Raw genomic sequence first — 19,475 nt, forward strand, 5'->3', positions numbered from 1 at the left:
TGTAAAATACAGTTTGTCATCTTTTCGTAGTCATCAGATATGACCCATCTGGACATTCAGCGGCTCTGTAGTAAACGTAGAAACACCGTCATCTTCTACAACATTGATTCACCAGTAAAACCCATGGAGTTGGATCAATGACAGTGGATGGACACACTGGGTTTATGTTCAGTTAATGATATTCTTGCTGAAAAAAATTTTTTTTTCTTCATTTTTCTTTGTTTCTGATATAATAACTCTCAACTTTTATCTGAGCTTTTATGAATATCTTCATGATCAGTAAATTAAATATAGGAAAATATGTGAATTACACTGAGAAAATAGAAAATACAGAGGATAATATTGTAAATAAATGGTGATAAATCACTTAAGAAAGGTTAAATATAGAAAAAAATTTCACTTGGGAACTGACATAAAAGTAGTGCTGGGTCTTTATGGGTTAATCAGAAGACACAAATACATCACGGCTGACATGAAGAGTTTGCATTTGAGCGTATGAGCTTTTATGAACAGCTACATTATATGAAAATTAAATGTAGGAAAATACCTGATTTTCACTGAAAAGAAACACAAAGTAAAGAAGGTAATATTCCAATAAATGATGATGATAAATCCCTTAAGAAAAGTTAATACAGAGAAAAAATAATTTGGGAACTGTCACAAAAGTAGTACTGGGTCTTTATGGGTTAAATAACAAATAAGATCTTGTAGCTGCCAAAGTCAATACTGATATTAATTGCAAAAGTCAACTTGTTGGGTTTTAGAGAAAATCAAAAGGTTCTTGAGTGTAAGTTAAAGCTACAGTAGGCAGAAAAAAGGAGTTTATAACAACTGTCGATCTGTTTTTACATCTACAGGATGTAAAAAGAGATAGAAAACATACTCTCACAAGATGTAATAATAGCGCTGCCGTCTTAAAAGGGGCTTATCAGAATAGTGGCTCATTTTTTAAGATAAATTCAACTAGCTGGTTTTGATATGTTCAGTTTGTGTGGTATGTTCAAGTGTGTTTTGAAGATGCCCCTCCCTGAAAAGGCCTGTACATGACCAAAGTCTCTCATAACAGACTATATTTTCTATGTCCTGAATATAGAGCCATAGTGACATATACTTAACAAGTGATACCAGGCACAATAAACCCCGCCCCTTGTACGTATTATAATTTATTTTGACATCAATCCAGCTGATGTCATCATGTCTATGTGTGTGGTGATGTCAGCATATCAATTGCTTCTATATATATGCCAAGTTTGAAGTGTATTGAAAAAAAAAAAAACAAAATTTATAGACATTCGGCCCATTATAAGTAAATGGGAGAAGAAAAAAATATTTTAAAAATTCATAAGAAATTTGAACTGTGACCTACTTTTCCCAAAATGTAATGACATCTATTCCGGGTCACTTGCAATCTATAAACCCAATTTGGTATGAATTCAACCAATAGTTTTGCTGCTACAGACATTTGAAATTTCACCCATTATAAGTAAATGGGGGAAAAAAAGATTGTAAAATTTAATTTAAAAAAAAGTAACTTTGACCTGCTGTTCCCAAAATGTAATGAGATTTATTCTGGGTCACTGGCAATCTACAAACCAAATTTGGTATGAATTCAAGAAATAGTTTTGCAGCCAGAGTGTTAACAAGCAAACCAAACCAAAAACACCCTTGCCTCCCTTTTGGGGGCGGGGTAATAAAACCTGAAAAAAAACAAAAAACAAAAAAAAACACCCACTGAATGCTGAAGTTGAAAAAACTATATCAACAATTGCGATATCTATATGTAAATAAAAAGCTCCTGAAATATACTGAATAATATTTAAAAAAGGAATGTGTCAATTAAAAATATATTTTTATGGTTCTGAATTGGATCTTGATGGATAGACTGTTTGAATGCGCAGTGTCTAAGTCATTTGAATGGTTATATATATTTCCATTTCTCCATCTACTATTATGGATATTAAGTGCCAAACATCCAACTTCTGAAGTCTATGCTCTGCACATTCAACCACTCCTCCTCTCTGAGAATAATCAAAGCCACTAATCAGTGATGATGTTTGTGAGTTCACTGATGTGTTGTAAACAAACTGTGGTAAATTAAAAAGAAAACCCAAAGCAAACATTCACAGATTAACAGAAACAAAGATTAGGTTTAATTAAAAACACTATTTTTAATCAAAATATGCAGCTGTGTTTCTGATGTCCATCCTTTCGTCACATGAATAAGCGTGGTTGTGTCATGGTCATGAATGGATACAATAGCACACACACCCTTATTCTGTCACTCTCTCACACACACACACACACACACACACACACACACATATGCAAACATAGACTGACTTATTTACGTTTATTAATGATTGCTCTGATTGTTCTGTGAAGCAGGATGAAATAAAGAATCTAATCCAGCAGCATCTTGGTAAAATGTCCAGTCACACCTCCTGTCTGCAGTCTCTTGAAAGGGAGGTCACATCTTTTTAACTGGCGATACCAACAGCTGAGACAAAGCTCATGTAACCCCCATGTGATCCGATCACAAACAATAAATGCCTGAATAAGTGTTGTGACAGTTAAACTATTTTTATTCTTTTCTTTCTGAATGATCCAAGCTGAAATGTATGCATTGAAATGTATATATAACCCTGTAGCCTAACCCCCCCCCCCCCAATTCTGCTGACCTAGCTTTGCCAAAGTGCAGAACTTGGAAAGAAACTGACAAACACAGAAACATTCGCACCCCAGTGTTGCTAAGAAAACCCTTTAAGCCATCAGACACAGTTCTCTTTTTCTTGTTGTTTGGTTTCCATAGGAACAGTTAAAAAGACTTCAGAAAAGGTCAAAATTTCAACATGTAAAACCAAAAAGAAGAGCCTTTTCTCAATTCAGAGAGTCCTTTTGCTCCAGCAGACAGGCAAACCCTGTTCCAACAAAGACCTTCTCAGCATTGCTTGCAAAAACAACGGAGAAGAGAGGACAAGAGAAAAGAAAATGAAGGAAAAAAAAAACAAAAACAGAGTCAGCAATTCTTTCTCTTTCCTCCCTTATCGTCCTCTTTCTTTCAGTCTGCTAGCTCATAGCTAAGCCCGCTTCCAGGCTTGAGGTTTGGGGCAGTTAGTTCTCCACAGGCGTGGGTTCTTGTGAAAGTGCAGCCACTCCTTCACCTTCCACAGGACCGGAGGCCCCTTGTGTATGTCCTGGAGTGGATACAGGCGCTGGTGGCTGGCTGAGGATGACCTGCACTACGTAGTCTCTGGAGATGTTGAGCTGGTCCAAGCGCAGCCTGTCTGTAAGCGGCCGACCTGAGAAAAACCAGCGCTGGGTCGTGGCGGGTACGCCCTCCTGACTTTGTAGACGCCGCTTCATCATGCCCACTGTGTCTGTAGAGCGGACCGCCAACCTGAGGTCACGTCCAGTGGAGAGTCGTAGGCGAAGCTGACACTCCCCTCCTGAGCCTGGGTCGCTGGCGCTGCCCGTGGATGGATCCGCAGCCCCAGAGTCTGGATCGGAACCGTCAGGCTCATCGGAGCGTTCCTCAATCATGTTGACAGGAGGGGAAAGGCAGTAGACGGGTAGCTGGTATCTGTTCCCCAGTTCATCGTAACATTCAGTCAGAGCTCCTGGAAGACAGACAGACAAAGTCAGTAATCGAAGCAAAAATGACTGGTGTTCACTTATGTTCTGTCAGTTATAAGAACAGGACAATTTCAGCTTCATTGTACATTGTACTATTTCTAAATCTAGTTTGAGTTTTGTCATTTCAGACAGTATGAAGACAACACATTTATGGACAGTTTTTGTAACACTGGAGTACAAACCCTCTTATGTCAGGGCTTTATAATGTTTTTCTTTTTGCTTTACATTGAACAGAAAATCCAGTTGCCTGGAGTTCTATGAAATACCTCTGAAGAAATGTGAACTGGATCAATTTAAATATTTCAATGACTTGTTTCGCCCACCCAGTACAAGTTAAACTTTTGACTGTGTTTTATTATAGTCTATCAGTTCAGTGTTTATAGTCGCTGTTTTTTTTTTTTTGTTTTTTTTTGTTTTTTTTTTATTGTTTCTTTATTCTTCTTTTTGTTTGGGATTCCTTGCATTTTCTTTTGAAAGCATTACTTTTGGTTTTCTGTAAATATATGTAAACTACAAGACACCTTTTTATTCTTTCTGCAACTCAAAAGGAAAATCTTATTAGAATATAATTTAAATGTTTTTTTTCTGACTGGATTTAATAAAGACATGCAGCACAAAGTCAGAATATTTGTAAGAGAAGTGCAAACTTTGGGGAGGAGAATAAATAACATTATTTACTAAAGTTTGTGGTGGATGTAATACTGAAAAAAAACCCTTTGTCTCAAATGTCTTAACTCATCTTGTCCTAGACATGGATGTGATTAATAGGAGACAGAGAGCGTGTGCTGAGACAGACCTCCTCCACTTTTGTTAGTTTATTTAGAATTACAGGAGGAAGGCATGGCCAGAACATATTATGTGATTTTACAAAATAGTGCTGAAAACAGCTGAATTTGATGTGTTATTTCTGTAATGCTGTGGGCTATACACATGGGAGATTATTTTCAGTCCATAAAAAATTTTTTAAAATCATTATTTATTGCCACACGATTGATTTCTTCAGTAAGTAGCCATGTAATTGTCACTGAGGTGAAATAAACCCCTTCAGGGTGATGCCTCTGCCAAGGCATGTTATTCATAATTTACTGAAGAAACTCAACGACAACTTGGAACCTTCAACTAGAAGGAGTCATGTACCAACTACACCACTAAACCTCTTTTTAGCGTACTGTGACAACTGTAGCTGGCACTTTTTACATACAAAAACTCCTATTTTTACTTATACTACACCATAGAGTTGAAATATCTAAATCATTTCTCTTTTTTTAGAGAAACATTGTTTTTAAACTACACATTTCACTACTTTTCTTCAGTGACAACCAGGTTAATGAATATTTTGACATTCATTCAATCTTTTTTATGTACATTTTTCACATTGTCCCAGTCGTCTCTGGTGTGAAGCTATAAAAACATGGTTAACTTATAGTCTATTGATCTAAACGTCATTGAAAGTAAAAGTTTAACATCACAATCTCATTTCTTTGTAACATTGTAGAATTACATGAATATGAAATAGTGCTATGACCCTATAAGTCAACATAAGGAAAAAAAACAGCTTACAGTGAATCACAATAATACAAATAGAGTTACCAGCTAAAGGAATAATAAGTATATAAGAATAATAAATAAGGTCTGAGTTTGACACTGATTGGATATATTCGTTTAACATTTCCATTACCACACAGATGAACTGAAATGAAAGTCTCATATCACTTTTTTTCCAAATTCCAAAGCAAAAACGTGACTCTGATTCACAGATAAATAGGAGAAATGAGAGTTAGAGTCATAATTCAACAAACACTAGGAAATAAGAACCATGCGAAAAGGGAAAGTCATGTGTCTTATGCAGAAATACATTAAGGACACTATGTCACTGCTGACCTGCTGTGTTTCAGACAGGGAGAGTCAGGGACAGACAGGGAAATAAAATGTAGTGAAGAGGTCAGACTATTCCGAAAACAGAAACTTAATACAGCACAACGAGCAGGGGGGCCCCCAGGGGTCCTAAAGGGGATTTCAAACAGGTCCCCCAAACCACAAGTGTTTAGTGTCAACACTTTTGATTCCTGAGAACACGTCATTAAAGTAACAATATTGTGGCAATGGGAGTTTCCATGTAAATTATCCAAAAACAGTACATTTATTGTAATATTTGTCCTTTTGTACTTGTGAAAAAAACAACAAGACCGTCTGTATTTGAAAGTTTCCAAGATGAGAACTGAGTAATTAAAGACAGGCATGAAACAAGCACCTCCACGTCTTTTCTGAAAGTAAAACTCAAAAGGTCAGTGAGACACGAGCCACCTGAGAAAGAACATTAGTACAGAGACTGAGATAGTTCAGCAGAAGCCCACAGTACGCCGCTTTCTACTCTCTAGATGACAGCTGTTGTGGTCAAGTTGAGGGCAGGCCAACAGTACGCCTCAGGACATGGTTTACCAGAGTCAATGTGTGACCGAGAGAATAGGAGGTGGGAAGAGAGTGAGAGTGTGACAAAACTTAGTGTGATATATGTAGTGATGTGGATAACATGCATACAACACCTCTTACCAGCATTCACCAAAAACCACTGGGTGTGAAAAAGACGTAAAACAATATGTCTGCAGACTTTTCCAGCGTATTGATAAATAAAAACAGTGGCATCCTGCACTATGAGAGAGTAGACCATCAGTTTTCAGGGAACTAAACTGTCAGCATTAACAGATACATGTGAGGAATCTAACTGTGGCATCCTGCATTTAAGCCACTTTAACAAATAAGTACTGCTAAGATAGGGTCAAAAATTTGAGTACTATTTAAGATTCTGGTGGTTTCACGGTAAATCATATTTTCTTTGTATATTTTTATGGCTTTTAGCCCTGAGAGGAGAACAAAGAATAAAGGCTGTGTGATATGATAACATTTTTCATGTCAGTTGATACTGATAATAAGCACAATAAATGTCATTATCTCTTTCCAGTTTAAAGGCAAGTTTTGGTTCTGAGTGAAGGCCGTTTATGTTCTAAACATGGCAAACACTTCCAAACTCTAGCACCAGAATATCCAACAAAAACATAATGGAACACTAGTTATTTAGACTAGCAGCATCGTACCCGTGGTGCCATTGTACGATAGCACCCTCCCGTGGTGCAACAGCGGCATTGCACCCGTACGCCCTCCCGTGTTGCAACATCGGGACATCGATCGGACACAGAACGTCCATTACAGTAGGATGCAAAGTTATATCAGGATAATTATTGCAGCTCATGTCCAGAAAAGTGTTTTTTTAAATCACTAAATATTACCAACATTACATCCCTACATGACATAAAATGTTGTTATAATAACAATAATCATTCGATTGCTCAGCCCTACATAGAATATAAAAACATTTAATTTCATGACGTATAACATAACGCAGCGCACTTTTAATACACTTTGGCCAGAATGGACAGACAGACAGACAGATGACAAAACGATTACAATACCCCTCTGGCCAGAGTTGGTCTAGGGGTAAAAATGAAAGATTTCATTATGTACAAAATGAACTTAAAATGTTAAAGTGTAATATGGGGTTTGCCCTTCAATAGGAAATTACTCAATACATGAAGGAAAAAAAATGAGCATGCACAGTATCTCTTCTCAGTACACTGCATGCAGTACTCCACAGTACTTCAACTGTGAATAATGTATATGATTTCCATCCTGAGGAAATGCTAAACATAACTTTGCTGGTAAATGATAAACTGATAACAGAATATTAAAGACACTACACCAGTTTATCCACTATACCACCCAGCACCATAACAAATGTGTCTTCTGTGTACATTTCACAGTAGGACACAGATAAATAGTGATTATAGCCAGTGTCAAAAAAGCACTATGAATATTACTACAAAGTAACTGTATAAATATGTTTTGGGGGTGAATATGCCTGTATATATCACTGTTTTTCTTCTTCTGTTCAGCTCCACCTTGCTGTTTACCTTACAGTGGTAGAATGCTAATAGTTTCCAGGTGCCGTTAAAGCCTTCAGTCGTGGAATTTCATCAAACAACAAGACTAGGTGAAAAAAATCTGTGCTGCACAAGCCTGCACCAAACGAACAAGATTACATTTTATGATCAAAGCAAGAAAACATTTTGTTTATATGAGAAATGCTTTCTTGCTTCATTGCTGCTTTGCAAGGCCACCCAAAATAACAGTAGGTGGAGTTGTTAGGCCTTAAAACACAAGGCCCTGTAATGATGCAAAACAACAGACATGATGTTTTCATTTGTTGGTGCTTGGAGAAAGTCCAACATGCAGCCTGCTGACAGCTATTTCTACAAACAAGTTACATTTTTCCTCTCACACAGTCACTTTTGAGGACTAAAGAGCAGCTTAATTTCCAGTGATATTTAAGACAACAAAACAGAAAGACAGAGGTGGAGAGGAAGCAGAAATGCTGAGCTAAAAGTTCTGAAATACAGAAACTAAGGCTTGATCCAGACTAGAAGCAGATCAGATTTGTTTCTCAATCTGACATAAACTGTCCACATTCTTATTTGCTTTCTGCCTGACCTATTGTGGCAACGTAGGCATCAGTAATTATGTAGCTACACTGGTTTTCACGACTTCTCATTCTTTGACTGAATAGAATTCTTGTACAAAAGTGCCAGTAGATAATGTCAACAGACTGTTTTTCTCCATACTGTCCTCTTCAGTGCTCTGTTAGTAGCAGCATCAATTCTGCTCAGCACTTTGCTCAATCTGGACTTGACGTCATAATGCTTTGTGCTGCAAGTCGTGCACAAGACACTTTGAAATCTGTTTGAATTGGCCAGAGCGTCACAGACACATCTGTAAAAAGCCCATTCAAAATACAGATGAAACCAGGGTGCAGAGGAGAGCAATGAAATGACTAACTGTTCAGACTTTGTTATAAGAATATGGATATAATCTGGGTGTGCCAAAAACAGATTTGGGCTGCCAGTCTGGATAAGGCCTATGACTCATCTGGACAACACAACAACACAGGAAAGTCAAAGTTTAACTGACGTAGGGGGATCATTAACAGCTTTTATATTAACCGCTTATCTCAATAGTCCCACAGTGATCTTAGATTCTAAACTCAATGAGCTAAACAGTATTCTCTTTCTTGCACAGCAGACCTAGGATGATTTAGTGGATAAGATCTGCCACTAGACCCACCCTGTTTTCCTCCGAGCGCTGACAGCCTATCACACCAAAACATCTTTAACACAGATGGAATCCAACCCTTTAATAGCTTCTGATCATATAACAGTTATTCATTATTAATCTAGCTTCATTATTGCGCGCATAAATTTTTTCTTTACTTTTTAAGATTGTGGAAAGAAAGCCAAATGTATATTGTCTGTGCAAAACTGGAATGGTGAGAGCAAAATTTTAAAGAGTAATTACAGGCTTAATCATTCCCTTGGCTATAATCTGGGCTGGGCATGAAGATGATGTGAATGTAAGTGGGAAAAATGTTCAAAGTTTCCTGTCTGTGGCTTTGTAGTGGAGTGCTGGTGAGTGAATTGATGACATCAGGCTCAGGGAATTCACAGCTGCAGCTCAGCAGGATCTGATCTGACCTGGCCAAACTGACAACAGTGAAACAGTACAAGATATTGACTACATTTACAACTGTAAAAAGCCCTGCTACACCTAAATCTATTCAACTGGTTGTACCTATGTCTACCTGGTTTTCCACTTATAAATCTATCGACCTTTTGGAATTTACCAGCATAAAAAAAAAAACAAAACTGAAGAGGTGCCAGATAATGCCCGTGAGATACGGCAACAAGAAATAAACAATGATCATAGTTAAGATAAGGCTTACCACTGTGTTATGTGTTGTTACTATGGTAGGACAAAAGACAGATGCCTTACATTCAGCATCAACATATTTTCAGTCCATTTTTCCTCCATTTCACATTATAGGTGCTGAAAAGGCATATTCTTAACTATTAACTATGACATTTGCTCTCTGTGACAGCACACTCTTTCATGCAAAAGTCTTGAGGAACAGGTGAAAACTTCCTACTTCAGCACGAACTTGTACAAAACTCACAGATGCAACATTTTCATAGCAGGTTCCTTCTCAATATGACAGATGCCTTGAATAACACTGAAATAAAATGAAGTTGCAATAAAGAGAATGAAGCATATCTACAACAAGATAAATGCTGCTAAAGTAGCTGGTAATTGCTGTGTGGTGTTGCTGACTTCCTGAATCTGAGCCATGGCTGTTTTATTGATTTTTTTTTTCTTGGTGCATTTTTGGAGGTGCACTATTTTTAGTATTCTTGTATAGCCAAATACATCATTTAATCCTACTTTCAGAAAACCAAGGACAAGCCCTATTCCTTTTTTATTTATTGATCTGTTAAGCTCAAGCCTAAACTAAAGAAAACAGACAGCATTCAGACAAACATTAGAGGTTCAGCATCTTGAACCGTTTCAACTCCAGGCTCATGAGATGCTTAGCTACTTGGAATAAAGCCCAAAATCACTTAACATTCAATTGTTGGGTAAGAAAGCAAATAGTCAGCGCACGAACCACTCAAGAAAACAGAGAACTAACAGCATGCCCCACACAGTATATTTCCTGTTTATGAAACTTCCACAGGACATCTCACTTTACACTTCCTGTGTTACACTTATTAAGACTCTCATTAAGACTATTTCATCTCTGTTAATCTATTAATACAGTGACACAAATATACATTTGTCCTTGGTATCACACACATCTCACAAGAGTTGCATGTAATAAAGCAAGACTGAAAAAAATTAACTATACATAAAAAGGTTTAGTGAAATGGATGCTAATATTACAGTCTTTCTGGACCACTATGATGTTGGAAATAATGATAATAGTCCACTCAGTTGCAGGATCATGCTTCATTATCTGCAGCGAGAATGAAGACTCATAATTATGCTAATTGTTCGGGCCAGATCTATCTGTGCTCAGATTTATCAGGAGATATTTGCCCACTATAACTCTGCATATGCTCAGAAAAGATTAAGCATTATGTGAAGTCAATATTTATTAGTCCACTATTTTGGTTGGGGCTTTCAATTTCGATTTGTTTAAAAATTTTGATCTTGAAAAAGGGACTTCCTGGCATTGGTGCTCTACATAGATAAGTAAATCAAAAGTGTATCTGCTGCGTCCATCACTGTGTGTTTGGAGATTTGCATTACCGTGCGGCAGTGTAATGCTGGCCCCGTCCAGGATGGCCTGAGCCAGCAGGTGGTCATTGCTCTCAAAGGCGCTGGCCGCTGCTCGTAGCGCATCCCAGATTTCTTTCCGGCCCTCGAATGCTGGCGCTGTATCCCAGAACTCATCTCTCTTGCTGCGCAGCTGGCCTTCAGTCATTGGGTAGTCACTTTTCCATTTAGGCCGCTCTCTCTTCAGGGGCTGGTTACGCCCTAGAGCCACTGGGAGAGAGGAAGGCAAGAGAAATGGAAGGATGGAGGAAAAACAAGAGACAGCAAGGCAGATGGAGGGGAGAGAAGAGTAGGAGGGGACAGATAATTAATTACAGGAAAAAAGAAAGAGAATAGATGGAGTAAATGGAAAGACAAAGGGGACGTACAAGGGAGGTGTACACAGAACCAGGAAAATAACACAAAGAGGGAGTAGCAGGAGTCCCACGGATGAGACATAAATTTGCAGTTGTGGTAGTAAATAGAAGGAATGATGGAGAGGACAGTGGGTGTACACAAGAGAAACAAAGAAAAAGAATGTTAGGAATTTTGTCTGAACCAATACATCTGCTTACATATTATTTGTACATGCACAGTATGAGAAGAGCTGAAGACAGAATTGTTGTAGAACTAAACCAAGTAAAAAGATTAAGACTGTATCTCCATCTGCAGCAGACTGAAGATGAATAACACCATCTGGATCCCGACTGATGGGGACAACAGGTACAGAACTGTGTGTGTGACAGAGACAGAGGACAAGAGGGAGGAGGACGATGGATCAAGGTGTTGAGTTACACCTGCTGCCGGTACACATGTACTCGGATGATCACATGGCACTGCCTGACAACATCACCCTTAGACTGTTTGTAGTAAATAAGACCTTTAAATGTCTTGACTGTTTAGGCTTACTTTGACTTTTTCCCTATTATGCAGTGCAACATGTGTCAAGTATATACTAACACCTTCTACATGGCTTGTAAAGACAGTATCTCTCAAGAGTCCTGGGGTAAATGAGGTCCTTGGTTGACAAAAATAAGCCTGGAAAGTTACGAGGTGCCTGTGGGGACATGCAGGTACAACAGCAGTGGGAAGAAACAGACAACAACCTATATGAACATATATTTATGGGTTAAGAAACTGTGTGATATAAATACGGCTATGCAAAATATCAGAGGCAGCATTTACCAACTATGAGAAAAACTCAGAAAAACATTTAGGATCTGCATGTTACTCACAGTGATTACACAAAAAAGTTGGTTTCTTCATCTGTGCATCTGCAAGTGTATTACTGTCAACTTGGCAACACATTTGTCCATTCCTGTATCTCATCTGACTGCCCTAAAGACTTTCATTCACCTCTAAACGGCAGCCTACTTGGCAGACATTTCTAATATTCCCTTGAGTTATATGTGGACCAGAAAATAAATAAGCACAAAAAAATCACTATGCATAAAATTGGTGAATCCAATTATGACATCTGCTTGAGTGAAAACCGAGATGAATTTACACGTGTTCAGGTCTAACGATCTTGTCTGTGTTATCTTCAAGCTAGGTGTCAAATAACAGCTGTTTGGCTTCTTCTGTTTTAACACTGCAGGGTGTCTTGTTACTAAACACACTACTCTGGAGCTCTGGGCATCTCTGACATCTGACTATAAAGACTGGTGGAGACAACAACAAAAAAAGTCTTGGAGGCAAAAAAAAAAATCATTGGGATAGATGTGAAGGAAACAAGACAGCATCTCCACATCTCTGTTATGCAACTCAGTAACTCAACAGTATATCTAATATCTGTTATAACTCAGTAAGCTGCAGATCAGAAGAATCCAAACTGATGTTAAATAATTGGCAAAAAAGTCATCAGCATCAGCAAGAGTAAAACCACTAGTTATACCCGTCTGATCTATTCTGGCCTTCCTTAACTACTTCTAGTAAATGTCCTAAAGCCATTATAGCTGAATGAGTGGTTATTAATATGTTGTTGTCTATTATTTCTTGTTGATCTATGATGTTTGTTGCTTGTTTGTTGTTTATTGTGGATCTCCATTAGCATCCACTGTACAGTAGTAGTTGCTAGTCTTCCTGGGGTGCCAGTTAAAAAGACATCAAAAATTAATATATCATTCACAATAAATACAGTGACAATGCAGTAGCAATAAATAACAGTTAACACATCCAATAAGCACAACTTCACATATGGTACAATCTAGATCACAGGTGTCAAACATGCGGCCCGGAGGCCAAATGCAGCCCGCCAAAGGGTCCAATCTGGCCCGTGGGAAGAATTTGTGAAATGCAAAAATTACACTGAAGATTTTAACAATCAATGGTGTCAAAATCATTTTAATTCAGGTTCCACGCACAGACACATACAGTCCAATTAGATTTCAAGTGGGTCAGACTGGTAAAATATTATCATAATAACCTATAAATAATGACAACCCCAAATTTTCTTTGTTTTTTTTGTTGTAAAAAAGTAAAATTACATGAAAATGTTTACATTAGCGAACAATACTTTTACAAAAATATGAATAACTTGAACAAATATGAACAAACAGAAATGTCTTAAGAAAAGTAAATGCAATTTTACCAATATTCTGCCTGTTACTAAATGTTTTGTGCGGTTGTAACGCACATGTGTAAATGATAAACTGATAAAAACGAGGCAGAATATTGGTAAAATGTTAAAATTACACTTGTTTTTCTTATGACAATTCAAGTTGTTCATGTTATTTAGATTTTTAAGGAAACTCTGCAGATGTAAACCTGATCATGATATAATTTTACTTTTTTCACTGTTATTATTTTACTGGAGATCAAACTGGGCTGAATGTGGCCCCTGAACTAAAATGAGTTTGACACCAGTGATCTAGTTTTTAGTGTTCCTGTAAATACAATTATGCTTACACTTTATTCTGCTACTTCAAAGTGTCCCACAACCTGAAGTTCTGCTTTTCTATTCTATTTTATTCACTACTCTTTCTGTTTTCAGGCCTTGATCACTGTTACAAACACACTTCCTTTGCCTTAAAGCTGGAGCACCCTTTAAGTTTTGACACCATCTCTCCTCTCTTCTAAACTCTCAACACATGCTCCAAACACATCGCCTATGCAAACAGTCCATAAAAACAAAAGCCTCACAATAGCTTTAAGTGCAGCTTGTACTAAGCTAACACGAAAAAGCAGCCAAAGAGCCCAGGCCATAATTAAAATCAGTCTGCATCACTCCTGTGCGTACCCTTGCATGCCATTGCCGTCTGTGACCCATATTTGTTATGCAGAAAAGCTAGCAAGCTAACTGGGCTACGTTTTAGCCAGCTAGCTGAGTCAAAGAACAAAGGGTGGTAAGCGTCGCACAGTTAATATCCCGACTTTATAAAGTATCGAAGCAGACCAGGCGTCATTGTCGCTTCGAGGCCCGCTGAGAGGAGGGGGATACCGGGGAGGGCTGCCGTGTGTGTCTCCGGCTCCGTCTGGCTCGGGTATAAAAAGGAAAGAGAGAGGACCTCCAGCCAGGACAACATGTTTAAATTCCCAGAGGAAACCCACTTCAAAAGCCACCCTCGCAGGCACTAAAAGACGTCGAGAAGCCGCGTAAGTTACCTCCAGTGCCGTCCGAGTTCTCGTTTAAGCTGCCCGAAGAGTCGTGGTGGCTCCCGACACAGCCACCCATGGATGTTTCGGCGAGCAGCCCGGGCTAGGTAGCTCACCCCCCGGCCCACAGCTAGAGCTACATCTACTAGCCCCTCTCTCTCGGTTTTCCTCTTCCCCCTCCCCTTCTCTTCTTCCCTTACTTCCTTCCCTCTCTCTGCCTTTTCCTTCCTTTCCTTTCCTCCTCGTTTCCTCCTCCTTCCTCCCTCCCTCCTTCCTTCCTTGCCTCCTTCCTTCCTCCCCTCTTCCTCTCAGCGGGTCGCAGCGGGCATCATCTTCTTCAGCTGGGGGAGGGGTGGGGTGGGGGGAGTGCGGTGGAAGACAGCCGCCTCACATCTACACAAGGTGACCGACAGAGGAACAGAGGAAGAGGAGGAGAAAGGAGGAAGAGAACAAAGCAGAAGTGCACTGCTGGCTTCTGCGGCCACACACGTTTCCTTTTTACTTAAGACTCAGTGATAATGCATTTTGACACAGCATTATTTAGGTTAGGGGGGAGGGGGTTGCTTCTCTAAACACAAATAATATATTTAGTAAATGTGCATGAGGCCTCCTGCTGTTTCTACTGGATTGACTGCAGAAAACAACTGTGCATGTTTTCCTCTACTTTTCTACTTTTTATTTTCTAGCTGGCAGTGTTTTTGTCACATCGACATTCAGTTTGATTTTGCATTTACTGGGGTTTAAAAGCCTCTGAGCCTCTAAGGTGTTCTTGAGCTCGACAGTCAGGTTGGGCGTGAAGTAAAATCTGAACATGAGTGAGCCTTTGCATGGATTTTATGCCTCCCCTATCATTATAATACTTGTACTAATTCCATTTCTGCATCTGAATGCTGCAATGTTACACCAGATAAACACAGTCCTGCCTGGTCACTATCTTTAGGACTGTCCTAAAGAGACTTGAGTGTAATTTGACACATTGGCGCACAGACACACAGTGTGACACTAATGTATCCATGCACACACACACACACACACACACACACACACACACACACACACACACACACACACACACACACACACACACACACACACACACACACACACACAAGCAATGGGATAGCAAGGGTAATTTTACAACAATGCTGTCTGGAATTACAATTATTTCCCATTGATTAGAACTGAAAGAAGACTGGCTCATACAAATGAACTTACTTGGATGCCCGTTTCTGATCCTCTAAATGATGCAACATGCTTTTGAGATAATACCTGACATGTGGTTGCATTTTTATTTTCTTATAATTTTTACAAAAAAACAACACAAAACAGCCCCCTCACAAACACATATCAGTGAATTTACAGCAACAATAAAATAATATCCTACTAATTCATATATCAAACAAGAAAAGCAATCGGAAAGCACAGACCTCCGCCAAGGCAGATCAGTCGCCCCCCCCCGATCACCACCAAAAATGTAATCATTTGTTCCTTGTGCCAGTATCAACATTTCCTGAAATTTTCATCCAAATCTGTCCATAACTTTTTGAGTTATCTTGCGAACAAACAAACACACAAACAAACACACAAAGCAAAGTGATCACAACACCTCCTGGTGGAGGTAATAAAAGAAAGAAAAGTGTATGTAATGAAGAAAACAGCCAGGTCAGTCACTCATATCAGTCACCTCACTGAAAAAATTTTAACACAGGGTCCCATATCTGGACAAACACTTTGCCTCTATCATCATTATAATACCTTAGTCATTCCAGATGTAGTGTGTTTGCTAGTTCCCCCAACCAAAGGTCAAACGTGGGCACTGAGTCCTTCTTCCACACCCTCAGGATCAACTTTTTAGCAATCACCATACCAAACAAAACAGCAACTGACTCTTGGTTGTATATTTTTGACCTAAGTCAGAGGAAATGATGGTGCAGAATCTTCTAAATATAATATAATCCTTTGTGTTACTTGTTTAGTTCTCACAGAGACTTAATGATTCTCATGTATGGGTGCTGATGAGACTAAAAGAAATGAGACAAACTTGTGCAAAGGTCTTGTGTTTTGGTTGTGTATTCCCAGTGGGATCCTAGAAATAGTGTTGTTTTTCCCACTGTAACATTGTTAGACACTACAGTAAGCTGTGAAATATTCACACTGACCATTCAAAACAAGAATAGACTGTTGACTAAACACACACACCAAGGTGACAAACATATACGACACTGACCTCTAGTGATATTTACAGTCACAGTGAAGTTTCGATGATAAGGGATTGTTTTATATTCAAAATGGGCTTTTGGGGATTCATAGGGTTGAATGAGCACTTATAGTAGGACCTGTTAGAAAATGTGTTTTAAGTAAAACACATATCTTACAATAAAAATTTTCTCCACATTTAATACACAATTAAATGTAGAAATTGTACACATTTAAGTGTTTTAATTAAGAGTTGACATACACTATGTAAATCGAAAAAAAAATACATAAAACAAATGCTATTTACAGTAACAAAGTGTCTGCTTTTACATGAGATGCCTTAGTCAGTTATTAACTTAGTAAAATGTCTGATGCACTTTCTCAGTTGCATGTGTTTTATCCTGTAATTTACTTCTTATGATTGGTAATTTTTTTTTTTTTATTTTAATGAGTGGACACAACAGTTAAACATTTACTTTTTTTTTTTTTTAATATAGAGAAGCTTTTCTATGACTAAAGATTTGATCCTGAAAATTAATGCGGATTCAACCAATAAATGAAAAGTGAAAATTAATGCAGCCATAAACATTTATGTGTTCTGCTATTGCACAATTTCACCAGTAGATGGCGACGAAGAGTTTGAAAACAGCCTCAATCTGAATTACTGCGAAGATTACATGATTTTAATGTGTCAGGAGAAACAACAATATCAAGAGATTTCATGTTATTTCAGGTATAAAATTAATTTGGAACATAATCCTTTTTTTGGACTAAATTAGTTTTTACTCGTGGCTTTGTCATCTGACACTGCACCTGTTTGTTAGTTGTTGTATTTATACAGAACACATGCAACAGTTTTATTGTGATATTTGGCACCACTAACACGCCTGCAAAGTCATGGCTGTTATGACAAAAAAGCAGAAAATAACACTGTCCACTGAGACAATAGTGACACTACTGCCTGTGTCTTCTGCAGGCACTAAACACAAGGTATAGTTTCTGAAATAGAAAAAAGAAAAAAACAAGTGACTACATGTTTTTTCAACGAGAATCCCTTTATTTGAAGAAGGACACTTCTTGACGTTTCTCTGCAATCTCTTGCTATCTAAACCCTTTCTTTTTTTCTCCTTTTTCTTTGGCCTCTTCTCCCTCAATCTCTTTCATCAAGCAACAAAACATCTGACATGGGGATTAATTGGTTTGCCATTGATTTATTTGTAACTGTCCAGTGCCTGCGTTTGCTCTGAGTCGTCAGCCTTACATCTGCCACATTATCTTTCTGATGCTGTGGTTCTATTTGTCTGTCTGGTCATTTAAAAATGGTCACCTGCCCCATCTGTGCGCAAGAGAGGACTGATAGTGCAGCCATTGATTTACTGTTTACAAGCAACCTGCAAGTCTAGACCTATGGCCACATAATGTATTTGATGGTGAGGAACTACGCTGTGTGTATCTCTTAAACTCATTCACATCCAACTGTGTGTGAAGCAGGCGGACAGACAGTGCACAGCTGACTGTCCTTTCACTGATTTACTATTGACTTGATTTGTCAGATTTAACTGCAGCCCCCCACCGATTCCTTTCCACGCCCCACTTCCTTAATAACAAAGAGACCAATGCAGAGAATAGACAAGGGAAAGACAGGATTAACTAACAAAGAAAAACAGAATGTGCAGGTCCATGAGTGGTCTAGTTTCTAATAAAATCAGGTCAAGTTGACTCTGAGGATGTAAATTACATTTAGCAAACAATGCTTCAAATGTAGTTAATATGTAGCTTTTTTCACTTTTTCTAATAATTTTATTCACAACTTTTTACATCAATGTCAATATTGAACAAAAATGTTATTGTGTGTACATTATGTGTTGTGGCTAAATGTGTTTTGCACCTATTTTGGCAGATTTATCAAAAAACTGAGCTGGTAACATTTTCTAGCACATCAGCAGAGGGTATAGTTTGCAGGATTTACAGAAATTTTTGTAAGAAATAACTGTTACCGTACAATTAGACATTTATATTTACTGAGGCAAAGATGCCACCATGTTTGTCTTGTTTTTTCTACAGTAGCTCAAGGTGCTAAAGAGTTTTTGTTTATTTGTTTGTTTAAAACTTTGCGCTTTTGCAGCCACCATAGGTTGTCTTACTTGCTGGACGTGGGTGATGGGTTTACTCTAGTAGATATGACCAAACCCTACACGTAAATGTAAAATATGTTTACATGTTTGGAAATTTAGTTAGCAATGACTTAAAAACAAGAGACAAAAGTAAAATTGTATAAAATAAATACATTTTAACACCATTTTGGGGTGAAAGCTGTTACTAAGTGGAGAGAACAGTGACAGAATCAGACCCAAACTGTGAATCTGTAAATGTCATCAGACATTTAATCATATAGATGAGGAAAAACTGGAAGAAAGTAAAGAGTAACAATGTAATGTTGTTAGAATAACTGCCTCTTCTGTTGTATCTTAAATCCAAACATCTGTTCATAGACCCTTTAAGTCCTCTGTTTTGTTTTCTGGCACACACTCTTTCATGGTGAAATATCAATATTCATGTAACAGGGACACAAATGGACACAGTTACATTAAAACTAGTGCTGCCAAACGATTAAAATTTTTAATCAGATTAATCACAGGGTTGCTGTGGATTAATTTGGATTAATCACAATTAAATATCATTCATTTTAATCTATATTAATCATGTTTCGTTTTGCATCAGCAAAGGGACTCAAGAAAGAAGGGAATATACATGCACTTAACATGTTTATTAAACACCTCCAACAGTTCTAACAAAACAACTTGAAACAACGTTTTTTTTGTCCTCATATTTCCATTCAGAGGGCCAACGTGCTG

The 19,475-nt window shown here is 38.1% G+C and overlaps 1 protein-coding gene across 1 annotated transcript; it reads right to left on the minus strand.

Moving 5' to 3' along the window:
• Positions 1-2,132: 2,132 nt before the first annotated feature.
• On the minus strand, positions 2,133-14,683 carry ubtd2 (ubiquitin domain containing 2). The gene is made up of 3 exons (XM_030154880.1): positions 14,434-14,683; positions 10,825-11,061; positions 2,133-3,617 (listed from the first exon to the last, which is right to left on the minus strand). The coding sequence occupies exons 1-3, from the start codon at positions 14,501-14,503 to the stop codon at positions 3,112-3,114; spliced, it is 813 nt and encodes a 270-aa protein (XP_030010740.1). The 5' UTR covers positions 14,504-14,683; the 3' UTR covers positions 2,133-3,111.
• Positions 14,684-19,475: the final 4,792 nt, after the last annotated feature.

This window comes from Sphaeramia orbicularis, chromosome 14 (assembly GCF_902148855.1).
Source record: "Sphaeramia orbicularis chromosome 14, fSphaOr1.1, whole genome shotgun sequence".
Lineage (NCBI taxonomy): Eukaryota > Metazoa > Chordata > Actinopteri > Kurtiformes > Apogonidae > Sphaeramia > Sphaeramia orbicularis.

Excerpts from the sequence above, each read along its gene's own strand:
- ubtd2 (XM_030154880.1), bottom strand. The coding sequence starts at position 14,503 with ATGGGTGGCTGTGTCGGGAGCCACCACGACTCTTCGGGCAGCTTAAAC. Across the intron at positions 11,062-14,433 it reads GAACTCGGACGGCACTGGAG|TGGCTCTAGGGCGTAACCAG; the intron begins GTAACTTACGCG and ends CCTCTCTCCCAG. Across the intron at positions 3,618-10,824 it reads CAGCATTACACTGCCGCACG|GAGCTCTGACTGAATGTTAC; the intron begins GTAATGCAAATC and ends TCTGTCTTCCAG.